The sequence below is a fragment of the Antechinus flavipes genome, chromosome 1, assembly GCF_016432865.1.
Source record: "Antechinus flavipes isolate AdamAnt ecotype Samford, QLD, Australia chromosome 1, AdamAnt_v2, whole genome shotgun sequence".
NCBI lineage: Eukaryota > Metazoa > Chordata > Mammalia > Dasyuromorphia > Dasyuridae > Antechinus > Antechinus flavipes.
Genome location: NC_067398.1, coordinates 497,012,611 through 497,031,171, shown reverse-complemented (window position 1 = coordinate 497,031,171; position 18,561 = coordinate 497,012,611). Strand labels below are relative to the sequence as shown.

General features: G+C 34.4%; 1 protein-coding gene across 1 annotated transcript; it reads left to right on the top strand.

The window, feature by feature from the left end:
• The first annotated feature begins 1,186 nt into the window (after nt 1-1,186).
• SNRPD1 (small nuclear ribonucleoprotein D1 polypeptide) lies at nt 1,187-14,993 on the top strand. The gene is made up of 4 exons (XM_051970355.1): nt 1,187-1,303; nt 8,614-8,690; nt 13,184-13,375; nt 14,812-14,993. The coding sequence occupies exons 1-4, from the start codon at nt 1,290-1,292 to the stop codon at nt 14,886-14,888; spliced, it is 360 nt and encodes a 119-aa protein (XP_051826315.1). The 5' UTR covers nt 1,187-1,289; the 3' UTR covers nt 14,889-14,993.
• The last annotated feature ends 3,568 nt before the right edge of the window (nt 14,994-18,561 follow it).

Below are 18,561 nucleotides of genomic sequence, written 5' to 3'. Positions count from 1 at the left end.
GTTAAATAACTTGCCCAGAACCATATAGCTAAGTGTCTGAGAACAGATTTTGAACTGAGGAAATTAAGACTTCTGACTCCAGGACCATAATAGAGGGCAACTAGGTGGTCCCTTGTTTATCCTTCATAAACCATTGATTTCTTCTATTTTTTAGACTTGCTTCTTTAATTTAGATGGCTACCACTCTTTTTTTAAATATTGGAAAACTTTATTGTATGTGGACTCTTTGGACTTAATTGTATTATTCCAATTTTGTTGGCAATTTCCAAAGCATTCTGCTTTGGGGCAAATTAGATCCTTCCATCAGATAGGATCATTGTTTTGAATTTAGCCTAATCAATGTATACAATCTTTTCAAAGGCTATTTGGCCTGATTTGTTAACCTTGACCTCTTGATTTCCATTATGAATAATGTGGGTGCTGTCCTCAGTCTTTCTGAACTGTTTTCTAACTGCTTTTTGGAAACGCTTCTTACCTGGGGACATATCAATTTTTATTAAAATGGCTCATTTGGGGGAAAAAAAAGATTTTCGTGTATATTTAGTTGTTTTCAATTGTATCCAACTCTTTACGACCTCTTTTAGGCTTTTCTTGGCAAAGACATGGTATGGTTTGCCCTTTTCTTCTCCAGCTCATTTTACAGATGAGGAAATTGAGGCAAACAGGAGGCAAGTGACTTGTCCAGAATCACACAAAAAATGTCTGAAGTTGGAATTGAACTCCGGAAGATGTCTTCTGAGTCTAGACTCAGCACTCTATTCACTGACGTACCTAGCTGCCCTTCTTTGTGTATATACACACACTCAAATATGGACACATAAACAATACCAGGCACAGTTCAGAAATTCCACTAAATGTGATTCCTTCTTTAAAATTAATTGCAGAGGGCACTTGTGTTTTTCTCAACTTAAGTAAACTTTAGTTTTAAGCACTCTATGAAAGAAGGTGCTAAGGCCAATAACCTGCTGTTTTTGCTAAACAGAAGCTATTTGCTTCCTCAAGTTGTAAAAGTAACACCCTGTTAAGAGAAACTTTTCTAAGGTCTTCTATCCTGTGGGCGCCCTTCCCACCTCCGCTCTCTAGGGGGAGCTGCAGCAACCCCGTGTGCCTGGAAGTATACCCACTCCATCCGCCTCTAGCAGTCTCGAGTTTTCCTCCAGTAGAGTATTCTACTTCCGGTAGCCCTGGTGGAAGTACTTCCGGCCATTCATTCCTTCAGCCCGTGTTACCGCCGTAGTGGTCGTGGGTTTGCGGCCTATTGGACCGAAAGGTTGACGGCACCGTGAAGGATGAAGCTCGTGAGGTGAGGAAACTGCTAAAGCGCTGGCCGCCGCCGCAGAGTTTGGGTTGAAGGTTTGTCACCAGGCGCGGTGTGGCTAGTGTCGGAAGAGGCGCCAAAATCGCGTGCGGGCGCGAGATAGGCCCGGACAACGGCGGCCCCTCCCCGCCCGTTGGCCAGTACTTCCACCCGCTCAATACCTCGCGCAGTTGTTCGTGCCTCACAAACGAGCGCCTTCAGAGCGGGGTGGGGAGAAAGGGAAGGAAAGCAAGCGGCGGCCGTTATCTATAGGGGACTCGTGGGTCTGACCGTTTTCTTTTAAGCTCTCGCGAGACGTGACGGCGCATTTTTCTCCCTTCCCGGGCCCTCTGATCTGGCCAGGCTCCTCTTAACTTGACTATTTCCAAACCTTCTGACCGGTTTCACGTGGTGGAATCGTAGAATTAGAGTTCTAAAGGACTTCGAAGCTAGGGGACCCCTTCCCTTTGCCATTTTACAGTTAGGAAAACCGAGGCCCAGGAGCGCTAAATGATCTGCTGAAAGCCGGGGTTTGCAACTGGGTTCTAAGATGCCAGCCCCGTACCTTCTTAGCCTTCCCCCTGGGAATCCTTGGGTGCGAGAAACGGGGAGACCCTGTGAGATATGAACGGGGGCCGCTTTGTTTTTCTATTTTTCCATCGATTAACGATTGAAATGGGATCGTCTGAAGATTGTGGCATCTGAGCAGCTCCCTAAATGTGGGACCTTACATAATGGACCCACTTTATAGAATGACAGCGCTATGCATCCACTCTTGATTATTTGAAAACCGTTATACAATTCAGTTTTTCCTCTATCTTTTAAATTGTTTCTCCTCAATTGAACATTTCCGCTAGTCAACTTTATAGAGAATCGCATAAACTAAAGGATTAAATTTTACCATAAGTGGTTCTAAGTTAGTTTGGAGGAGTCATTCAAACTCAACTTTTTAATATAAGCCAACCATACTATTCCAAGCGTAAATGGAGAGTTAATAGTGTATTACACAGACTCCAGGTCTTAATCCAAGTTTACAAATTCCACCTCTACACTGTTTGGAAATAAAAAGTGGACCATAAATTTACAGTTAACTGACTCTCTCAGATTTAGATTACTTTGATTGAGAATAATCTTAAAGGGAATTTTCTTTCATCTTTAGACTTTTAACTTAACTTGTCTCTGAGAAATACAGAGACTAATTTGAGTTTTAAAATAAGAGGAAGGGAAGAAGGAAGAAGATGGGATTCAATTCAGGGGGTTGTGCATTAAGGGAATTTCATTCAAAGGAGTAACTGAACAATGAATAAAATATTTTGAAAAAGTCCCAAATCTAAAAATTCCTTTTTGCTAGTCCTCCGAGTATTGCTATTAAATTTTCTTTGTGTAGAGAAATGAGAACTTAAGAATCAGAATGTGAAAACGTTTTGGAATATGACTTTTAATAACTACTCAATCTCACCCAAATAACAAATGTAAATTCAGTGATCTCTTGCAAAATGAAGTATGCTTAAATTACTTTTTCTGCTTAACCCCCAAATTTTTCATCAACAATATATAATTACTAGTTGTATAAACTAGGCATTAGGGGCTACCATACCCCACCAAAAAAAAATCAAGCAGGCTTCCCCTCAGAGAGTTTATTTTATGCTGGTGGAGCCAACTTGTATCCAGACAAAAATGATAAAACATTCCTTCTGTAAGAGAGGTAATCGCACTCTTTTGGATTTAAAGAATTCAGACAATCTTGGCTCATCCACTTAATCATTGCCTGCCTGGCTTTGACCAATCATTTAAATTCTCAACATCCATTCATTCATGTGCAAAACACAGAAATTGGACTGAATTTCCTCTAATGTTCTTTCCAGTTATAAATTTATAGATTTTTTTTTTTTTAGTCAGCCAAAAAGTAAACAAAGTAAAAAAGGTTGTTTGGAATTTGTAATTATGTGGAATATCCAATTGATCTTTAGTTTCTTTGAATTAGATTGTTCTCTTCATCTCCACAGATTACAGCCATCCATTCCTGTTCATATTTTGTACCTCTCCTCACTGTTCTTCTATAAATCTGTCACCATATCCAGCCATCAGGCCAGAGATCTCACTAAATTTTTTTCTCACTTCAGAAAGTTGTCAGTGGAGTACTCTGAGTTGTCTTTTTGTCATGCTGTCATTCACCATGTGACCAGTCCATCTTCACTTCCTGTCTTATTCCCTATCATTATCCCCATCTTTTCACTCCTGTTCTTAGGAATCCCTCCTTGGTTTTCTGTTGTTACCTGTTTATACTCACAATACATCTCTATTCCCCTTTGTAACACTGATTTTAAATTCTTCATAAATTTCTGTCCCATGTGATTGCTAAGTCTGACATTGATGAACAGAGAATCAGAGTATATAGAAACACCAGTATAATTTTGATATTAAGAAAAATGGACCTTTGCTTTCCTTGGAAGCTTGGGGTTATTAAAGGAGCTTTGCAAAAACAATTAGTCTTTTCTTCTTAAGCATAACTTAGTTTTCCTTTTGTACTGTCTGATACATATGAATAAATAGGGAGGAAACAAATTAAGTCATCCTTTCTGTGTAAAGGTGAATCTTTTAGATATAGTGTATAGTAATCAGGACCTGACTGTAAATTAAATTTTGAAGTAATGACATTAAACATACTTTTTTTTCCCAATTTGGATTTTTAAAATATATTACATACTTTTTTTACCTTTTTATTTTTCTGCATGTAATTTGATGTTTCTTTGATTATTCATCACCGAAATATGCCAGGTAAATGTGACATTAATCTATTTGATTTTATAATGCTAGAAAACATAGGAGACAGTGGGAGGTAGGTTAATGTGTATTTGTCCTGTGGACTAAACTTGTTTTTAAGGTTTCTGTTTATTTTTATAATTCTGTCTCTCTCCGTCTCTCTCCTTGTAGTATGTTAATGTTTTCAGTGAGTCTTGCAACCTATTTTCTTAAGGCATATATTTATGTTACTTTTGTTTGGCTATCATCTTAGAAACCAGATAACCATTCTTGTAATTCAAAGGATCAAAGATTTAGAACTGGAAAGGATATTTTGTTCTTTTACCTCTGAAGAACTAAGACTTTGGTTTTTGAACCCAGGTTTCTTCAGAGACCGTTTGAAGTAGAATATAGGGCTTAAGAGTAAAGAATATGGGCTCTGTAAGATCAGTATTAGTTTAGAGGCATTTTGTCATTTCTTGATCTTTGCCTTTGTTCTAAATAGTTGAGGTTGCCATTTGGATAAATGAGGTGGGGTGTTTTATTATTTATATCACTAGTCTCCTTCATTAACAAGGACAAATCCTACTGTTTGTAATTTCGCATTGTTTTGATATCTACATATATCCCAACAGATTTTCATATAGTAGTTATGTATTTTCACACATTTACTGAACTTGGAATCAGGAGGACTCATCTTCCTAAGCTCAAATCTGGTTTCAGACAACTAACTGTGTGCTCCTGGACAAGTCACTTAACCCTTAAATCTGTTTCCTCATCAGTAAAATGAGCTATAGAAGGAAATGGCAAGCCACTTCAGTATCTTTGCCAAAAAAATCCCAAATGGGGTCATGAAGAGTTGGACACTACTGAAATGACTAAACAATAAAATTTCCCATAGTAAAATAGATATGAACCTCTACCCATACATTACCTTCTCACTTTCTGTGAAATTATTATTCCTGTTCTTTTATAAATTCTTCATAGAACTATGTTGTACTTTGGAAATCTTCTATGTCTCGATGCTTTTCACTATACTAATTATTCCTTGCTCTTATTTATATGGCTACCACTTTTTAGATTATACATGGATTTTAGATTTAGAAATTCAAGGGATCTTAACAGATTTCTTGAGTCCCAACTTCTAATCCCCTTATTTTACAGAAAAGGAAATAAAGTCATTGAGAGATAACTGATTTGACTCAGTTCATAGCCAGTAAATATGAAGTTTAACAGTGTCCTTTCTGCTACATCATTCTTCCTCTCATCATATTTGGGATAATGTCTTTTATTCTTCTTACACTTTGGTTTTTTCAAACTAAAGTCCATTTAAGCCTAACATGTTTATTTTCATTTCCTTATAAGTCACTCACCATTTTGATTCTTCTGAGAACAGACAAAATAGCATTACTGGAGAAATTGCTGCTAAGGTTTGCTTTGGTGGCAGGGAGCAGCTTGAGATTATTGAAACATTATAATTTTATAAATGTGATCCAACCTCTTATTAATCTTGATCTTACTCAGACTGTTTATCATTTATCTATTATAATGTACATCTATCTACTGCTGGACTAACTCCACAAGAAGCATTATGGCATGAGTAGAAGACACACTTGGAATCAAGAAAATTTGGGTTAGGATCCTGTCTCTGACATTTATTAGTGTGACCATGGGCAAGTTATTTGAGCTATAAAATGAGAATAATAATCAACCCTATAATAATAATCTCAGGGTTTTGTGAGGTTCAAATGAGATAAAAATAACTTTGTAGACTTTTTAAGTGTTAAATTGGTATATCTTGTTTTTGTAGGGTTCTAGTTAATTAGTGATCTTATGCATGATCCTGCAATGATGCATTTATACCTGTGTCTCCTATCTTTATATAAATTTACAGCAAGTATTTTATTCAGCATGGACTTTATGTTCTTTAATTATTGCTTTCAGGTCTGTTCAGTTTTAACTATTTTCTGAAAAGCAGTGATACTGACCTATTTGCTACTGCTCCTACAATACACTTTTTTCTTGACTGCATATTTTTACTAATTCTCTCCCTCTCCTTCCCCCTCCCCCATATCCAGAATTCTTACCCTCCTCATCTCTGATTCCTGACTTTCTTGGCTTCTTTCAGGTCCCAGCTAAAATTCTACCTTTTGTAAGAAACTTTTCTTGGTCCCCCTTAAATGCTATTGTCTTCCCTTCAGCTAAGGTCATCTCTAAATTATTTTGTCTATATCTTGTTTGTACATAGTTGTTTTTCCCATTAAACTGTGAGCTTTTTAATAATAGTGACTGATTTAAAAAATAATAATAATTAAAGCAATTCAGAGGTTCTAACACACTACTTAGATTAATAAAATTGGTAAAAAGGGAAAATGCTGTAGATGTTTGGAGCTGTTAGCTAGGCCAGCCATTAAACATATTTTGGAATTATGTCCCAGAAATTCCCAAACTCTCTCTCTCTCTCTCTCTCTCTCTCTCTCTACATATATATATGCCTTTTGACCTGATCAGTGACAATGATCACCTTTGATCAGTGACAATGATCATCTTTCTGCTCCTTAAACAAGATACTTGTATCTTGATTCAGTGCTATGTTATATTCACTGTTGGCTATTATTCCTCATGCCAAGATTTCTCATTCTCATTTCTCTGACTTCTTTCAGGTCCCAAATCAAATCTAACCTTTTGTGAGAAGTTTTTCCTGATTCCTATTAATGCTAATTTTATCCTGTCTGTACTATCCTATCTTCTTTATACATAGATTTCATGTTGTTTCTCCAATTAAACTTTCAATTCCTTGAGAACAGGGACTGGCTTTTTCCTTTCTTTAAATTTCCAGTACTTAGCATATTGCTAGATAGTAGGCATTTAATAAATATTTGTTGACTTATTGAATAAGTATGGCAACTTTTTGTGCTGCCAAAGAACTATATTTTTAACATGTTTTTTCAATCACATCTAAAAACAGTTTGCAGCATTATATTTTTCAAAATTTTGAATTCCAAATTCTCTCCCTTCTTCCTCTTCCCCTCCCCTTGAGAAGGCAAGGTTTTGTATTCAATGTAGATCATATTTTGGACTATAGGCATTTGAAGGAAACCAGTCGTATTTTATAAGCATTATTTCATAATAATTTTTACCATCACGGGATTTATTGAAAAGATGCAAAAAATGACAAGATCTCCTTGTGCTTACTGTTTAATGACTTTAGAAATGCATGCGATTCAATTTTTTAACAGTGCTTCTTCATCAAAGTATCATATCTCCTTTCAAAATTACATAAAATTCATTGAAAAATATAACAGAAGTAAATGTGTTGGATGCTTAAATTATTAATATGAAACAATTTAAGAGTAATTAAATTAATATTAATAATATTAAGGGAGAGACATATGCTCATCAAATGTATTGTAGTTGGGGAGCTCTATTGTGGGATCAGCATGGGATATCTTGCTACAAGGAACCCCAAGTGCTGTGTTTTTGTGGGTGATATTGTGCAAAGACAACATTATTACCACCAACTTTTATCACTTTGAAAGAATTTAGCATTAGAAATAGATATGGTTTAATCTATGAAGATCACATTAAGAAAGGTGCATTACTTTCTGCTCCCTAAGGATCACTGGCTTTTTCCTATTTTTTGGATTTGAAATTTCCTCTCTATGTTGTCTCCCCTTATTAAAATGTGACCTCCTTGAGAGCAGGAATGGCGTTAGCATTTTATAGTGGTCCCAGCACTTCACACAGCTCTTGGCAGATATTCATTGGTTATTTTTTATTATTATTATTCATTAATCAAGCTTTTGAACAATGTAGGGCTTCCTAAGTTTTTATTAAAGATAATTAACAGACTGTTACTTATATATATTCATATAATTTTTTTTATTGTTGTTTTTTTCTTTTTTAAATTTTTAATAGCTTTTTATTTACAAGTTATATGTATGGGTAATTTTACAGCATTGACAATTGCCAAACCTTTTGTTCTAATTTTTCCTCTCCTTCCCCCTACCCCTTCTCCTAGATGGCAGGATGACCAGTAGATGTTAAATATATTAAAGTATTAATTAGATACACAATAAGTATACATGACCAAACCATTATTTTGCTGTACAAAAAGAATTGGACTCTGAAATATTGTACAATTAGCCTGTAAAGGAAATCCAAAATGCAGGCAGGCAAAAATATAGGGATTGGGAATTCAATGTAATGGTTCTTAGTCATATCCCAGAGGTTTTTTGCTGGGCGTATCTGGTTTGGTTCATTACTGCTCCATTGGAACTGATTTGGTTCATCTCATTGCTGAAGATGGCCAGGTCCATCAGAATTGATCATCATATAGTATTGTTGTTGAAATATGTAATGATCTCCTGGCTCTGCTCGTTTCACTCAGCATCAGTTTCTGTAAGTCTCTCCAGACCTTTCTGAAATCATCCTGTTGCTCGTTTCTTAACGAACAGTAATATTCCATAATATTCATATACCACAATTTATTCAGCCATTCTCCAATTGATGGTCAATAGATTCATATAATTAATGAAAATGGAAATTAATGGTTCTACTTATTTTAATTGCAGATTTTTGATGAAATTGAGTCATGAAACTGTAACCATTGAATTGAAGAATGGAACGCAAGTGCATGGAACAATCACAGGTAAGAACGTTTAAGCAGATGAAGAGCTTTTCTGAAATGCTAGACTAAAATGTACTTTGTAAAGGAATAATCTAGTGCACTTGCAAAAGGGGATATTCCTTTTGTTATTAATAGTCATTTCAGTTAAGTGGATGATAATTAAATATGTATAGGTAAAAGAGATCATTTAGTGCAACTTAATTTTATGCTAGGCCTTTGGAGGATAAATGACTTTATTGAGGTCACTAATAAGGGTCAGAGATGGGATTAAGAAAATTAAAAAACAGTTGCTAAATACTTCCTGTGTGCCAAATGCTGTGCTTAATTCAGGGTACATAGATAGACCAGTAAGTCAGCTTTCAAGGAGTTCCTTTCAAGGAAGAGACAACTCATATAAATGGATTTCAATGCATATTTGACCTCAAATCCTCTGGTTCTAGAGTCATTAGAGAAAAATAAACATTCTATTTTAAGTTGTGAATGTATGTATTTAAAAAAAGATATTAAGGAATACTGTGGGTTATAAGACTTGGGCTACATTGTACAATATTAAAAGGGGGCCAGGCCTGGAGTCTAGAAGACTCATCTTTCCGAATTCACATCTGACCTCAGACACTTTAGCCATGTGATCTTGGGCATGTCACTGAGCCCTGTTTTCCTCAATTTCCTCATCTGTCAAATGAGTTGGAGAAGGAAATGGCAAACCACTCTAGTATCTCCCCCAGGAAAACCCCAAATGGAGTCACAGAGTCAATTATAATTGAAAAATGATTGAACAAATAATGATATTCCTGGAAAGATCCTTAACAGATATCTAGTCCATCCTTTTCATTTAAATATGAGATTCAGAGAAGTTGGCAAGATCAGATTTTGAACTCAGATCCATCAAATTTTTTGAGGACCAGCCTTTTTTCTATTGTACTACATATCTATAATTTCCTGACAGCATTGTTTGGTTTAAAAGAAATCGATTATGATATGAAGCAGGGCCATCTGTTACCCTTCTAAAAGAGTTTCCTATTTAAAGTTATGATAGAAACTCTCAGTAGGGTTCTTTCTTATAGAATCTGATTCTGTATTCTAGCTCTAGTATTCTAAACAAGACTCCAGTATAGTGTATTGTTTTAAAATTATTTTTATTTATTTTATTTGTTTATATTAATGTATTTTATTTATTAAATATATCCAAACCATATAAAAATTTTTAAGTAATTTTTTAAACTTGAGTTCTAAATTCACTTCCTTCCTTCTTCCCTTCCTTTCTCTTGGAGAAGGCAAGCAAAACACAAAGTAAAATAATAAAAATAAGATTTAAAAAGTATTCATGTTGGAAGGGATGTGGGGGAAACTGGGACACTGATGCATTGTTGGTGGAGTTGTGAATGAATCCAACCATTCTGGAGAGCAATCTGGAATTATGCCCAAAAGGTTATCAAACTGTGCATACCCTTTGATCCAGCAGTGTTACTTCTGGGCTTATATCCCAAAGAGATTTTAAAGAAGGGAAAGGGACCTGTATGTGCCAAAATGTTTGTGGCAGCCCTGTTTGTAGTGGCTAGAAACTGGAAAATGAATGGATGCCCATCATTTGGAGAATGGTTGGGCAAATTGTGGTATACGAATGTTATGGAATATTATTGTTCTGTAAAACATGACCAACAGAATGAATACAGAGAGGCTTGGAGAGACTTACATGAACTGATGCTGAGTGAAATGAGCAGAACCAGGAAATCATTATACATTGAACAATAATACTATATGAGGATATATTCTGATGGAAGTGGATATCTTCAACAAAGAGAAAATCTAATTCAGTTCCAATTGATCAGTGATGAACAAAATCAGCTACACCCAGAGAAGGAACACTGGGAAATGAATGTGGACTATTTGCACTTTTCTTTTTCTTCCCAGGTTATTTTTACTTTCTGAATCCAATTCTTCTTGTACAATAAGAGAACTGTACAGTTCTGCACACATATATTGTATCTAAGATATACTGTAACATATTTAACATGTATAAGATTGTCTGCCATCTAGGAGAGGGTGTGGAGGGAGGGAAGGGAAAAGTCAGAACAGAAGTGAGTACAAAGGATAATGTTGTAAAAAATCACCTATGCATATGTTCTGTCAATAAAAAATTATAATTAAAAAAAAAGATTATCCAGTGTGCATTCAGAGTTAATTAGTTTTCTCACTGAAGGGGGATACCATGTTCATCATGGATTTTTTGGAATTGTCTTAAATCACTGCCTTTGTCAAAATAACTAAGTAGTTGATCATTACAATATTGCTATAACTGTATATTGTACTGGTTCTGCTCACTTTTCTTTGCATGAGTTGATAAAAGTATTTCCAGGTTTTTCTGAAATAATCCTATTCATCATCTTTTTTTTTTTTTTTTTAAGGGGGGGGGGAACATTTTATTGAGAGCCAAGCACTATACTAATTAGTAGGGTTACAAATGGAAATTTGAGAGTCCCTGCCCTAAAGGAGCTTATGTTGTACCTGAAGAAGACAACATAGAAAAAGATACAACTTCAGAGCAAGTGAACATGCCCAAGGGTCCTTGGTTTGTATCATCAGATCAAAAAGCAATGCCCAGGAGTCAGCAGGGCAAGTGGTAAAACCCAATAGGCCAGAGGGAATCTGGAAGGGCCCATCTCACAAACACCAGGAAATGCACAGTTGACCTAATGGTCATAGAGCAACAGGGGCTTTGGGTTCTTTTCATCATTTTAAAAAAATATATTAAATCCAATAAGCATACATATTTATGTGATTATCTTGCTGCAGAAAAAAAAAAGAGAAAATAAAATGCAAGCAAACAACAAAAAAAGTGAAAATGCTATGTTGTGAACCACACTCAGTTCCTACAGTCTTCTCTCTGGCTGCAGATGGCTCTCTATCATAAGACCATTGGAACCGGGTAAATCATGTCATTGTTGACGAGAACCATGTCCATCAGAATTTATCATTGTATAATATTCTTGTGTACAATGATCTCTTGGTTCTACTCACTTCACTTAGTATCAGTTCATGTAAGTCTCTCCAGTCCTCTCTGAAATCATCCTGCTGATCATTTCTTACAGAACAATAATATTCCATAACATTCATATGCCATAACTTATTCAGTCATTCTCCAGCTGATGGTCATCCACTCAGTTTCCAATTTCTTGATACTATAAAAAGGGCTGCTACAAACATTTTTGCACATGTGGGTTGCTTTCCCTCCTTTAAGGTCTCTTTGGAATATAGATCCGATAGAAATACTGCTGTATCAAAGGGTATGGACAGCTCAGTAACTCTTGGCATAGTTAAATTGCTCTCCAGAATGGCTGGATTGCTTCACAAATTCCACCAACAATGTATTAGTGTCCCAGTTTTCCCATATCCCCTCTCAACATTCGTCATTATCTTTTCCTGTCATCTTAGCCAATCTGAGAAGTGTGTAGTCGGATTTCAGAGTTGCTTAATTTGCATTTCTCTGATTGATAATGATTTAGAGCATCTTTTCATATTTTCATCATTTCTTATAGCACAATAGTATTCCGTCATAATCATACCACAACTTGTTCCACCATTTTCCAATTAATGGCTATTCTCCACAATTTCTAATTTTTTGCTATCAGAGTTGCTATTTAAATATATTTGTACAAGTATGTCCTTTTCCCTTTTTTTTTAATCTCTTTGGCTATGTGCATTCATAGTTCATCAGTTTTCTCATTGGAGGTAGATAGCATTTTCACCATGGATTTTTTGGAATTGTCTTGGATCATTGCCTTTGTCAGAATAGCTAAGTAGTTGATTATTACAATATTGCTATAACTGTGTACATTGTGCTGGTTCTCTCTCTCTTTTTTTTTTTTTTTTTGCATGAGTTGATAAAAAGTATTTCCAGGTTTTTTTTTTAATCTATTCATATAGTTATGCTATATGAATATTATGGAATATTATTTTTCTATAAGAAACGATCAATAAGATGATATCAGAAAGGCCTGGAGAGATTTACATGAACTGTTGCTAAGTAAAATGAGCAGAACCAAGAGAACATTATACATTATACACAGCCATAACAAGATTATGTGATGATCAACTGTGGCTCTTTTCAACAATGAAATGATTCAGATCAGTTCCAAAGAGAGAGAACCATCTCCACCCAGAGAGAGGACTATGGGACCTGAGTGTGGATCACAACATAGTATTTTCATCTTTTTGTTGTTAGTTGCTTGCATTTTGTTTTCTTTCTTACTTTTTTCTTTTTTGATCTGATTTTTCTTGTGCAGCATGATAAATGTGGAAATATGTTTAGAAGAATTGCACATAGTTAACATATATTGGATTATTTGCTGTCTAGGGATGGGAGTAGGGGTAAAAGAAGAGAAAAAATTTGAAATACAGTTTTTGCAAAGGTGAATGTCTTAAATTATCTATGTATATGTCTTGAAAATAAAATTTTAATTAAAAAACCAGTAACATTTTTGCCATACTTGATCATTTTAATTTTTTTCCCTCAGGTGTGGATGTCAGTATGAATACACATCTTAAAGCTGTGAAAATGACCCTTAAGAACAGAGAGCCTGTACAATTGGAAACACTGAGCATACGAGGAAATAACATTCGGTACTTCATCCTCCCAGACAGCTTACCTCTGGATACTTTACTTGTGGACGTTGAACCAAAGGTGAAATCTAAGAAAAGGGAAGCTGGTAAGTTGGTAAAGCTTGAGAGACTCTTGTTTTAGAATTATAAAACTTAATTATTGCTTTTTAAAGTTACAGTTTTAACACATTTTTGTACAAATTTCTGAAAACCAATAGGATTATACATTTAAAATTCCTCTCCTTAGCATATAGAAATGGTCAGGTTGACACTTATATTATATAACAACTATTATATATGTCAAAATAGAATTTTATAAATCATTATTGTCATCTGCTTGTCTGAGAAAATATTTGGCTTAGAGAATATTCTTAATTCACATTTCTAGATTTCAATTTCTACTTTTGTTCTGTCTTCATCTTTATTTGTAAATCTTATTAGACCTTTAAGTAATGATAAAATTCTGCATTTTAGGCTCTCCAGAATAATGATCTATTCTGTTTTTCTATCCTCACTTCCTATAACTCCTCTCTATAAACTGTTTGTATGTGTATCATGTTGGTTATTTAAAAATCTTTTACAGATATAGTCTTGTTACCTATGACTGGATGTAGTGTATATATTTTTTTAATTTCTCAATGAATTTCTCCCTTAATGTTTTAACTGAAAAAGTTGTGCATTTGAAACTGCTGTGCCAGAGCTGGAATATGCAAACTGTGCATACTAATAAACTTTTTATTATTTTTCTTATGTTGATTATGAAAACAAAAAGATTGGACTACTCTAAAAATATATTCAAATGTTATCATCACTTAAATTGGCTTTCCCTGCTAAGCAGTGAAAATGTGACACTGTAGAGCTTAAATATTTTAAAAGACTTAATTACAAGTTTTATGGAAATTTGAAGACACTAGGTATAGGATGAATAAATATTGCATTTGGAGAAAAGCAAGGAATTGTAGGGTATTGTATTGGGAAAGGTTGAAGTTGGATAGTCAATTTTAAGGGAAAAGTATTAGCTCAAGTTTATTTAGTAATCAGAATTCTTTTTAATTTTGTAATTTGCGGCAAATAAGCTTTCACTTTTAGTTTCTTCGTCATTAAAATGCCGTAATGACCTACATTTCTTTTGAACGCTTGTGAAAGTTAGTGTTTCATCAGAGACAAATTTTTAAAATTCTGTTACCATAGAATTGGGGAAATCTTTGGAGTTAAATAACTTAAAAAAAAAAACCACACACCTTTTTAGAATAACTTTCTTGGGTGACAACTAGATAGCACAAGGGATAGAGCATCAGCCCTCAAGTCAAAAAGACCAAAATTCAAAAACAGTTTCAGGCCCCTTGATTTACAAATGCAAGAACTAAGAAAGAAGAATGTATAGTGACATGATGGCTTCCACACAACATCTTTCTGTTGAAGTGGAAATTGATTATAAAAGTTTTTTCCTTAGCTTAACTTATTAGAATAGATTGTTTTAGTTACTTCAGGTAACTTTTAAAGCATGAGAAAAATTAACTTTGTTGTTCTCTTATTTGCTTAGTTGCAGGAAGAGGCCGAGGTCGGGGTAGAGGACGAGGACGTGGCCGTGGCAGAGGAAGAGGGGGTCCCAGACGATAACTTCTTCCATGAATACTGTTATGCAATACCACAAAAGTCAGGATATTTTTTTGTACAGGTTTTGTTTATGATATCGGTTTTTAATAAACACAAATGTGGCAAAGAGTTGTCTATTGAATATGTCATCAATTAAGATTTCAGTATTCTTAGGTCTACTTCTTAGTATTAGTACAATAGTTTCAAATGTAAAATAGTTGAGCTGCAAAAAAGACTTCATAAATGTAGTTTAAATTCTGACTTAACTAACTTATCATGTTCTAATCATTCTTTTTTTCTAGCCTAAAAATGTGTTTTCATCTCTTATATGGAAGATTTTCAATACTCATTATAATTTTCCTCTTTTTGGGACCTAGAAGTGAAATGAGTTATGTTTAATATATCTGAAACTAAAACTTTAGAATATTTAAAATGTATTCTTTTCCCCTGAATTTCACTCTGTGGTGAATAGTATTGTGAGGGAAGTTCTAAGCTATTGATATTTTATAAGCAAAAGTTATCTTTTAAGTTAAGAATTACTTTTGTTATAATCAATATTATTTGTTACATGTTTTCGCTTTTTATTTTTTTAAGTTCCCAGCAGAAGATAATTTTACATTCTACTCTCAAATTGAAGTTATAAATACATTTATATATCCTCAGTTGTGGGTTCTGTTTAAATTAATTTTTTGTTGATTTATTTGAAAGTTTGGTCATCAGTAACAGGTATTTCAGAATGATCCTTTAAAGAAGACTCACATTTTTCCCAATGCAAGGTAACCTGATTAAAATCCTTATTGTCTTTTTTTTAAGAGTTTAGGCTTGGCATGATGGTATATGACTGATTCCTGCTACAGAAAAGAGGCATTAAGTTCAGGGTTATTGAACTTCAATAGGACTACATCAAAGTTTGGAGTCTTGACTAATATGGTGATCCCCTAGGACTGAGTGCAATTGGGCTAAGGAGGTCTGCCTAATAATGCTGGAAAAATGAGCAATTAAGATTTCCATACTGATCATTATTAGGATTGGGCCTGAGTGTGCACTGCACTTCTAGCCTGTGCAAGATAGGAAGAAATCTAGTCTCCAAGAGAAAGGGTTTGGAGAAAAATTGCTCATTTTCATTATATATGGTTTTTTGCAAATATCGATGCTATTTTATTTGTGTGGTAGGAAGAAATAAAAATAGGAAATTAAACTAAATATGTAGCTTTTATTGTATCTGTATTAAATTATGATTTCTTTGTAAATGAGAAGGAAGTCATATGTAACACTTTTTTAAAAGTCTAAGAATGATTTCAAAGTTAGCCAAGAGCATTGTGGTGGGTGTTTTGTTTTTGTTTTTGTTTTTTATTTTAAAAAAGAGTTGCCTAGAGAAGGTATTATAATTTGAGAATGTTCAAGTATAGAACTGTACACTAATAAGTTAATTATATTATAACATATTCCTTAAGTGAGTTCAGAAGTGATTAAAGTAATCAACTAGCACAATTTATATAGACTATCCTTGCACATAGAAAACTATCATTAAGATAGATTTTTCTGATTAATTTTTTATTAACAATAATATATGAAAATTTACCTCATATGAAGATGACCTTACGTCTTGTCTTTTCCTGTTAGCCCTTAATATTTAGAAGTTCATTGACTTCTGCTTTTTACTAATTTACCACATGGTTCCTACCAGAAAAATTAGCCAAGGAGACAATTCACAGGCTTTACAATGACAAATATACAGTAAGTCTTTTTATAAATCACATTAGGTGATAAGCCATTAATTCTATCAAAATTTAAATGAACTTTATTAGCTTTTAATCTACAGCATAAATGTAGTGTGATCATGAATATTTAATACAGTAAATAGGTGTTATACTATATGAAGTAAACCACAGTAGTACTACTGAATTATCCCACTAGAGGGCAGTGTTATATAGCTCCATCGCTATCTGTACTATGGATTTGCATGCATACATGCAAATTTGTGGGAAAGTTGGTGATACAGAATCTGATGGTTAAAAGTTTGTGGTGATGGTGCATTGTCAGGACTTTTAACACCTAATTCATCCACTCTAATCCATCCATATATCTACTAAGACGATTTTTCTAAAACTCCCTTGTGACTTTGTCACCTACTCAGTGTTCTCTGGTGGTTCATTACTTAGTTCCTGGACACCCTAGAACAGACTACTTCCTGCTCATGCCTATCATGAGATGGGCTTTTGGAAGCTCCCTAAACAATACCACCAGAAGCTATATTACGCTTTTTTGTCTGAGGACCTGCTGTTTCTCTGCCTAAACTCAGTCTCCAGTGGTTAGCATATTCCTATTCTCTTTTATTCTATCAGGCCCCATCCTGTAATACTGAATCCACATTATTGACTCCTTGATGTCTGCTTCTTTATTCCTCTACATTCTAGTATCCATTCTAAATTTGCTAGTGTACTTTGCAAGTGTATCTTCTAGAACTCCCATTCCATAGTTAACAAATTTCTTTTAATTTTAAATTTCCTTTTGTTTCTTCAGTCTAATAAAACTGAGACTAGTTACCTCTAGGTAATATCATTGCATCTCTGGCAGTCCTTTTTAGTACTAGTTGCACTTTCTCTCATACCCTGAACTTTGGTCCAAGCAGGAATCATTCTTCGTCATCCATTGCTAATTTTAGACTCTTTTTCCCTTTCTACCATTATTTAAAAACTATATTTCACGCTATTTAAATTTATCACCCAATCTAAAATCTAGTAAGTTTTACTAACTTCTTTATGTCTCCCAAAAGTTTGCCTCCTTTCACAATGAGTTCAATATCTACTTCAAAGTTCTTTTCTATTCCAAATCCTTACATAAATTTTAATGTATTAACTCTGAAAATAAATGACTAAAGAGTCACAAGGGGTTATCAATTGCTTGCCAACTCAAAAAAAAAAAAAAAAACACCCAGGAAGCTCACATAGTTTATCACAATCACTGTTAATGTTTAAAAAAAAAATAAAAACAGGGCCAACAGCAGTCAAAGCAAAAAACTTTTCTTTTTTCTTTTGAAGGAGATAAACTGGACACATACTGGGACTTCTAGAAGGAATCCTTTAGCATCGGCAAATTTTAATACATATAGCAATGGTTATGGAGTGACAATGAGGGATATAGCGACAATGAGATGTTTGATTCATAGCAGAATAGCAGGACTTTTTGACTGGAACATGCATCTTTGCAGGTGTTTTTCTGAACTGAGGAACTGCCTGGTATGAAACAATTTTGGGATTTTGTTGCAGCTTAGTTTATCCAGAGGGTAAGAATTGTTACATTAAGTTAAGAGCACAGCTTGCGTGCTGGGCCTTAGCTTTAGAAAACTGTCCTAATAGTAAAAAGATGAGTGGTATTGGCATGGGGATCCTGACACATGCATATTGATATACCATATTTCCATTTAGCTGTTTCAATTTCCTTCCCAACTATGTAGAAGGATGGTCATAGCCTTCATTTTATCATTTTCCACAAATATTATACTTGCATGTTCAAAACCTTGAAATACTTTTTTTCTTTTGTCATCTTTTATCATTCCATCTCTCCCTGTTCATTCCTACCCTTAATTCTATTGTTTATTTCATCATTAATTCCTCTTCTCCTGTATTTATATCACACTTGCTCTTGCTGCACTTGATTTCTCCATTCTGGTCCCTTAGTGAACCACTTAAATTCC